Source organism: Gossypium hirsutum, chromosome A07 (genome assembly GCF_007990345.1).
Source record: "Gossypium hirsutum isolate 1008001.06 chromosome A07, Gossypium_hirsutum_v2.1, whole genome shotgun sequence".
NCBI lineage: Eukaryota > Viridiplantae > Streptophyta > Magnoliopsida > Malvales > Malvaceae > Gossypium > Gossypium hirsutum.
In genome coordinates this window covers 81,712,665-81,721,116 of record NC_053430.1, presented here as the reverse complement: position 1 = coordinate 81,721,116, position 8,452 = coordinate 81,712,665, and the positions used below count along the sequence as shown (strand labels likewise).

Genomic DNA, 8,452 nt, shown 5'->3' with positions numbered 1-8,452 from the left:
TCTAAAATATCTGTAATTAAATTAATGGTCTAAATAAAAAGAAAAAGTTAATAACTGGTTGTGATTAAGGTGTTAATCATGTCCGTTAGTGCTTAATGACAAATACGATTGACGAGGAAATTTAATCAACATTGGAAGCCAAGTAGACCAATCTAACCCATCTCATTCGCCCATTAATTTAGAATGGGAGTGGTGACATGCTACCAATGGCATTTGCGTGAAAAAGCAAATTCACTTCATCAAATTGCATCAGTTTTAATTTATTTTTTTTAAAATGTCGTTATCAAATTATTGAAATTACATCTCTCAATTATTAGTTTAATTTGGAGTTATTTAAAGACCTCACCACATGTCATGTTTGAAACGATTAAAACAATTTTATGTTTTTCTTTAAATTATAATGATTTTTTTCTTAATTTAATTATAATCTAAAAATTAGAAGGTTTTTACTTTTTAAATATTTAATTTTAATCTTATTTTTTATTTTTAGTAATTTAGCCTCTTTAATTTTCGAATTTAAAAATTTAAGTCAATTTGTTAATATTTTTAGATATTTTTGTGTTAGTGTGACATTTTGAAAGAAAAAAACTTAGTTACCATGTAACAAAAAAATAACATTGTAACATACTTAAATTTTGTTATAATAAACGTCGATAATGGTGGTAGAAAAATCGTAAAGCAGTAAGGAAAGAAAAATAAGAACAAACATATTTTACGTGGAAAACCCTTTAAAAAAAACGACCGGTAGAAGAGAAGAGAAATCACTAATGTTGAAAAATGGATGATAAAAGAGGAGTCTCAACTACATCTATTTAAGAGTTGAAATACGCTATTCTAATTAAAGTCAAATAGAAGAAGAATAGTTTTATTTCTTGTGTTGTATGGTTTGTACAGATCCCATTATTTTGTCACAGTATTTATTTCTTCAACAAGTGACGGAATTTGGGTCACACAATCTCTAACAAATTTAATAAAGAATTTTAGCGATATTAACTATTTTAAAAAATTCACAAAACTATTTTAATTAAAATAAAATATTTAAATCAACTAATTGTATTTTAATCAAAATTAAACAATGGCAAACGAGGACTTAGTATTATTGACTAAGATTGAGTTATTCGATCTTTAAATACCCAATTTTAAGATTCATAGTATGTTATTATTATGTATGATTTTAATTTGGTAGGGGATTTTAATTTGGATTATTTTAATTTTTAGGTTTCCTAATTTAGTATTTAAAATTTTTGTGTCTAATTTGATATTTAAACTTGATAATTTTTTTAATTTAATACTTAAATTTATTAAATTTATATAAATTACACAAAAAACTAACGATATTAAAATTATGTTTGTTATGCTACAAAAATATTATCAGTATTAGAGAAAATTCATGTTAAAAAAATAGATATTGAGCTATACTTAACGTATTAAAATTAAATAAGAAAAAAAAGATTTTTTAAAATCTCAAATTAAAAGAAATTCATTATTTTCAATTAATAAAATAATTAATTCAATAAATAGAACCCAAAATAATTGAACATATAAAATAAAAAAAATCATATTATCTACACATGTCTGTCATACATTGATGATTTTTGCTACCTCGTAAGAAAATAACATTATTAGTATAAATGAGTAATTTGTAAAACGTTAGGCAAGTACCAAATCAAACAAACAAAAAAAAAAAGATTAGATACCCAATTAAAAAAAGAGTTAAGTTCAAGTACCAAATTAGACCTCCAAAAATTTAAGTATCAACTTAAGAAAAAGTATCAAATTTAGGTACTAAATTAAGAAAAATTGTCATATTTACGTACTAAATTAGACAAAAAAAAATAGATTTTAAATATGAAAAATGTCAATTTAGATATTAAAGGTTATATTAAGAAGAAAAGAAACAAAAATTTAATCACTTAAACTTTTAGTCTTATATACAGTTTTATTTATTTATTATATATATATTTGAATAATAATTTATATTTTTTATTTAGTTGAAAGAAGGGATTAAATTAAAATTTAACTTGTATTACAGTTTGGAATTTTAACTCGAATAGTTAAATTCCTAAAACTTATATTTTTATTATTTAATTGAATAAATTAATTTAATTATAATTAGAAAATTATTGATAAAAAAATTATTTATAATACCTTAAGATAATAACCACGAAAACAGTTTTGTTAATTATAGAAAGCAATGACTTGCGAATTGAAACGTTACGCACGAAGAATTTTAAAATTTTTGAAAATTTTAAAACGATTGCGCGTTACAATTTTTACCATTTCTAATTATTTTGTTTAAATAAATAATTGACTTACAAAAAAATTAGGCTGTTGGTATTTTACAATTAAAAAAATAAGTTACATAAAAAATATTCAATATAGGTATCCTTATATTGGTAAAAATATATAAAAATATATTAGAATTAAATAAAAATAAAGTTTAAGTTTAGTATAAAATCAATTAAAATTATGAGATTTTTTTTTATACTTATTACTTCAATTGAGATAATGAAAAATCATTTCATTTTTTTAGTTAGAATTTTAGGTGATTCTCGAAAAAAAAATTATCCCTAGAATAGACACTAGGAGGAATGTATAAATCGAAGTAAAAAATAACAAAGCAATCTTATTCTTATCATATTTATTCTTTTTTTACATAATATTTAGAATTACTTATAGCCTCTTCACAATCATAAATATGAAGATAATGCACTTCAATACATTCGAATCCAAGTCCACTTCTATTAGCAACAATACTTATACCAATCGATCTAAAACTCAATCGGTAATGATGAGAAATTTTTAAAAACAACATTTTTTAAGTGGAAATTGATAAAAAAATGAGCAATTAAAATTATCTCTTGAAATTACTAATAAATTTTGAAATTCTCCAATATATTTATCTTAAATAAGTTATTTTTAAAATTTTAAAAATCTTTACACAGATAAAATCTCAACTATAAACCTCTCACCCAATCACATTCTTTAAATTTTAAAGATTTTCTCTTAAATGTAGAGATAATATCTGATTAAACAAAATAATATATTGTTTTATTTTTTTTTTGGATGATTTACGAGAGAAGAGCAAAATCTTTAAATTATTTACTGGTTTTTTTGGATGGTTGGTAATTTTTATTTAAATTATTTACTGTTGATTTGAATAAATCTGATATTGAAAAATAATATTTCAGGGAAGTAGCACTGTTTTTAATTATTTATTTGTCATCATAACATACAGCGTTTTTGCCGTGAAGTTTTTGGCTTCTTTGCCTGCCTTCTCACTATAAATCAAAGCAACACACATCCCCAATAACAACTGAGAGGATTGGTACAAAGAGCCAACACTTTTTGTCTTTTTAACTTTTAATTCTCTTTACTGGGTCTTCCTCATTTCTTCATTTCAAAGCTCATTTTTTTCTGTCGTTTCTCTTCCTGGGCTTGGTCAAGATTTTTTCTTTTCTGGGTTTGGCTTCAAGTTTTCCTTTCCTGCTTTAAATAGAATCTGTAAATTGGGTTCCTAAGGTTTTTTTGATTGGATGTTTGGGTTGGTTTCTTTTCCTGGATTTTTTATATCAAAGATTCAACCTTTTGTAATTGCAGATTGTAGAATGTCTGTTTATTAAATTAGTGGGATTTCTACCCTTTGTTTGGAGAAGATTTACAAATTTCCCAAAGGCTGCAAGGTTTAGATTTTATTACAGGTTAGGATTATTCAATTGGAGTGGTTTTATTTTTCTTGTACTTTTACTTTAACTGGTTTTGATTTCGAGGATCTTATCTTTGTCTGGACAGAATTGCAGTGTGCTCTAAGGTGGTTTAGATTTTCTTAAAAAAAGTTGAATATCTGAGAGTTTTAGGTGATTTAAAAGATGACAATTGGGGATATATCACCTAAGAAGGAGAGGAAGTCAAGGAGGAGCAAACATGTTGATGAGAAAGCTCCCTTGTTGCCTAAACGACAAGATGAGGCTGGTGGTTATGATGAATTCAATGGAGCTTCATTTACTGGTGCGGTGTTCAACTTGTCAACAACAATTGTTGGTGCTGGCATCATGGCCTTGCCTGCTACAATGAAAGTTCTGGGATTGATTCTTGGGATTGCCATGATAGTCTTCATGGCATTCTTAACTGATGCCTCCATTGAATTCTTGCTTAGGTTCAGTAGGGCTGGAAAATCAACTTCTTATGGAGGTCTTATGGGAAATGCATTTGGAAAGTATGGGAGAATCTTTTTGCAAGTCTGTGTTCTGGTCAACAACATTGGTGTACTCATTGTATACATGATTATTATTGGTAAAAGCTTCATTTCCTTCAACTTAAAATTTGCATATTTAATTGCTTTGTGATATTGATTTGTGTTTTGAGAGCATGTGATCCGTTTAAATACTTGGTTTCCCTTGCCTGATCTTGTGAAAATGTGTGAATTTGCTTACGAGCTTATGATGGTTTGTTGTTTTATGTAGGTGATGTGCTTTCTGGAACATCATCAAGTGGGGTGCACCATGCTGGTGTCCTTGAAGGGTGGTTCGGAGAACACTGGTGGAATGGCCGCACCTTTGTTCTTATCGTCACAACACTCGGCATCTTCTCTCCATTGGCATGTTTCAAGCGGATCGGTTAGTGTTCCACTTGTGCTAGCTTTTCTGAATTTTAGTGAATTGTCTTGCTTGTTCTTGGTAGATCATTAGATAGATCTTCATATGTTGACTCCGTTTATACATGATTGAAACTATTTCATTAATTTACAGTTGCTCTATTAAAACTCAATTACCTTGTTTTATATAATCAAACTTTTATTTTTTACTTTCAAGGTTTCTGAATTGGATTTTGCATATTTGTATCGGTTTTTGAAAATATCCCATAACTTTCAGATTTACACCTTGCCATTGTTTGTTAGCTCCCATAATCTTATACTTACCCTGAATGAATCTAAGTTGGATGGTTTGTAATTGTTTATTTGTATGTGACTAACAAGCAGTTATGCTTTCTCATTTGCCATTTGCAGATTCCTTAAGATTTACATCCGCCTTATCCGTTGCTCTAGCAGTTGTGTTTCTTGTCATTACTGTTGGAATAGCAATTATCAAGTTGATTAGCGGAACTGTAATGATGCCTAGATTGCTTCCCGATGTCACTGATTTGACCTCATTCTGGAAACTCTTCACCGTAGTCCCCGTTTTAGTCACTGCATATATCTGCCACTACAATGGTATGCAAGCTGATTCATCAATTAGACTCTTTATTTAAGCAAAGTATATTTCATCTTTCACATTGGTGTAAGATAAGAGTTGCTGATATTCTTGTGTGTTTAAATTTGCAGTCCACAGCATAGATAACGAACTGGAAGATTCAACCCAGATAAGACCGGTTGTGCGAACAGCTCTGGCTTTATGCTCAACTGTTTACATAATGACAAGCTTTTTCGGATTTCTTCTATTTGGTGACGCCACAATGGATGATGTGCTTGCCAACTTTGATACCAACCTTGGCATCCCCTATAGTTCCCTGCTTAATGATGCTGTCCGTGTCAGCTATGCTGCTCACCTCATGCTCGTATTTCCCATTGTCTTCTATCCACTGCGACTCAACATGGATGGCCTCCTCTTCCCTTATTCAAGGCCTCTAGCTCAGTCTAATACAAGGTTTGCTTGTATTACTGCCGGACTCGTAGCAGTTATCTTCTTGGGTGCGAATTTCATACCCAGCATCTGGGATGCTTTCCAGTTCACTGGAGCAACTGCTGCTGTTTGCCTTGGCTTCATTTTTCCTGCTGCGGTTACTCTTAGGTGAGCTTTTGGTCTTTTGATTCGGTTAGACATCAACTACCCTTTTTTTCTCATCAGTGATCAACTTTCTTATGTCATAACATTAGAGTGGGAGGAAAAAAAAAAACTGAAACATGGTCGGCACTGGCGTGCAAATGTTAATAAACAAGGATGAACTGCATATGGAACTTGATTTGCATTTGAAACTGATGAGACATGTTTTTGGTATCCAGTATCGTGAAAAGCTTGGCATGTTGCCAGAATCATGAGATTTCAATTCTCTTTATCGGCATTGCTAATTGCGAGTACCTCTCTGAGGTTCATCTTTGATTTTTGGTATATGTTATTGAGACCCGTTGCTTGGGCCTCATCTGCCTAATGTTCGGTTTAAGTTGGTATTTGTGTTGATTGTATTCAGTTAACTTATGAGCTGCCTCTGGTGTTTCAGGAATCACCACTTCATAGCAACAAAGAAGGACAAGATGTTAGCTCTTTTCATGATTGTCCTTGCCGTATTCTCGAATGCGGTAGCCATATACAGCGATGCATACGCCCTGTTTAAGAAGAATTCAGGAGCAGGACCCAGGGCATGATCCATCTAGCAGTTCCCTTGGTTGCACAAAATGAGATTTTATGTCACCATATCCTTGAAGACACCTGGAGTTATCTTTCGATATCCAATTCGAAAATCCAGGTGTTCGGAGGAGGTTTGATAAGCTATATAATAAGATGTAACTTTGCTTCCAATGTATGAAAGTTAGATTGTGTAGGGAAGTGTATGAAGTTCATACATCATACCCCCTCCCCCCTCCTCTACTTAGGTTGTGTAAGACATTAAAACAAGTTGTAAAATAGCAAATATAGCATATTTCAGAATTGTAGAAAAATAATGATTTTGCTTGCTTTTTAGCCTTTTTGGATCTGTTCTAAAAATATCTGAAACTGAGCTAGCCATATCTCTTTAGCATGTGTATTTATGTGGGATACATATGCGATTCTGAGCTAAAGTTATTTTGGATTTAATTCGTTTCAGGCTTAATTGGTTTTAGATTAATTTTCATTTCAATCTATTTTAATTTAGATTGATCTGATGAAGGTTTTTTTGGAACAAAAACAATGTCTGACTCAAAATATTTAGTCATTATTGGACAATCACCCAATTAAGAGAGTATTTTCATTTTGGCTATTCAACTATCAAAATTTTGATTTAGTCGTTAATTGAAGGTAAATGTGATCTTTTTAATAATAAATTTAGCCCTCTCATGTTTACATATTTTGTTATTATTATTTTAGTTCTAAAAAATAATAATAATAATAGAAGAAATTATTTAAAAATTAGTTTTTTAATAAAAATTCTATAATTTTATAAAAATATTTGTAATATTAATTCTAAATATATATAATGTTATGAAATAATTAAAGGAAAGAACAAACTAAAAAGAATATCAATACAATAGAAAGATAAACAAGAGAACTTTTTATTTCATTTATTGTGTATATCTACAAGCTTTGTACATGCCTCTATTTATGAACTTTCTAACATAATACAATCCCTTAAGTTTCAAAGAATAAATAGAGATTTAATCACAATATAAAACCCTCATAATTCCATTGGGGGTTGCTACAATGAAAGTTACAATTTTGAGAGTTATAGACATCTATAATAAAGTAATATTTATAACATTTAATAATTATTTTAATAAAATATAAACTTTTTTCCCTTTATTTTAATCATTCTTAAGCTTTTTTTTCTTCTTCTAAGAATTCTCTTTCTCTCTCTTTATATATATAATAGATAAATATTGGCATTCATAGGAATGTTAACCCAACAATCTTATGCTATGAGAGCTGTTGTCGGTCAATGCCCTTGTCATTAGTTGACATTTATATATATTCAAAACAAAATTAAATGCGAAAGCATAATTGAATCCATTGATTTATTGGAATATTCAATTTTGTGGTTTTAATATTTCAAATTAGCATACAAGTAATTCAGAGAATGTGACTCTATTTTCTAAGATATTAGAAAAGTTTCGTATGTGTAATTTGAGGACTATAACCTTAATATATATAACTTTTGCACATTAACTCTAATTTCTAATCAGCCCGTCATCAATTAGAAATTAATTACTAAAGCCTAATAAACTTTAATCAAATTAGAATACTTTTAATTTGGGCTAATATTTAATGATAATAAATAATAAAAATTAATTATACTTATTATATTGTAATGCCCATATTTTTCCAACAAATCAATCCTAAAACAATCTTCATCTCTTTTTTATTTCTCAAATTATATTTCTCTAAATTTCCCCATATAATCATAATTTATACTTTGAAGGTTGCAAAAACAAAAAAAAGTTTCAAAAATCCTTTTAAACACCCTTCTTTTGGAGCTGGATTCAAGCTATGTTTCTCTCTTCCTTCTCTTCTTCCTCCATAAATTTTCATTTTAAAACTCCCTTGTAAGTGTCTTAAACCATTAAAACACAAGAAGAGAGAAAATTTTGACATGAAATTTTTACATTTTAAGAATTTTTTTTATGTTTTTCTACAATATAATTAGACTAAATGCACACAGTAAAGATGTACACTCACGCGCATACACCACGTCGAACAAAGAACTATCCTTAAATTGATGTTTAATGCGAGCTTTATGTTAATTTTTCGTTGATTTTGTGATTCTT

General features: G+C 29.0%; 1 protein-coding gene across 2 annotated transcripts; it reads left to right on the top strand.

Annotated features, from left to right (window-relative positions):
• The first annotated feature begins 3,244 nt into the window (after positions 1–3,244).
• Positions 3,245–6,674, top strand: LOC107954882 (amino acid transporter AVT6A). 2 transcript variants are annotated; one of them, XM_041116925.1, is made up of 7 exons: positions 3,251–3,328; positions 3,601–3,701; positions 3,793–4,293; positions 4,464–4,616; positions 5,006–5,209; positions 5,321–5,786; positions 6,214–6,674. In XM_041116925.1, exons 3-7 carry the CDS (start codon positions 3,870–3,872, stop codon positions 6,356–6,358), a joined length of 1,392 nt encoding a protein of 463 aa, XP_040972859.1. In that variant the 5' UTR covers positions 3,251–3,328; positions 3,601–3,701; positions 3,793–3,869; the 3' UTR covers positions 6,359–6,674. The 2 variants fall into 2 exon arrangements, with proteins under 2 accessions (XP_016746054.2, XP_040972859.1); XM_016890565.2 differs by having other exon boundaries at positions 3,245–3,701.
• The last annotated feature ends 1,778 nt before the right edge of the window (positions 6,675–8,452 follow it).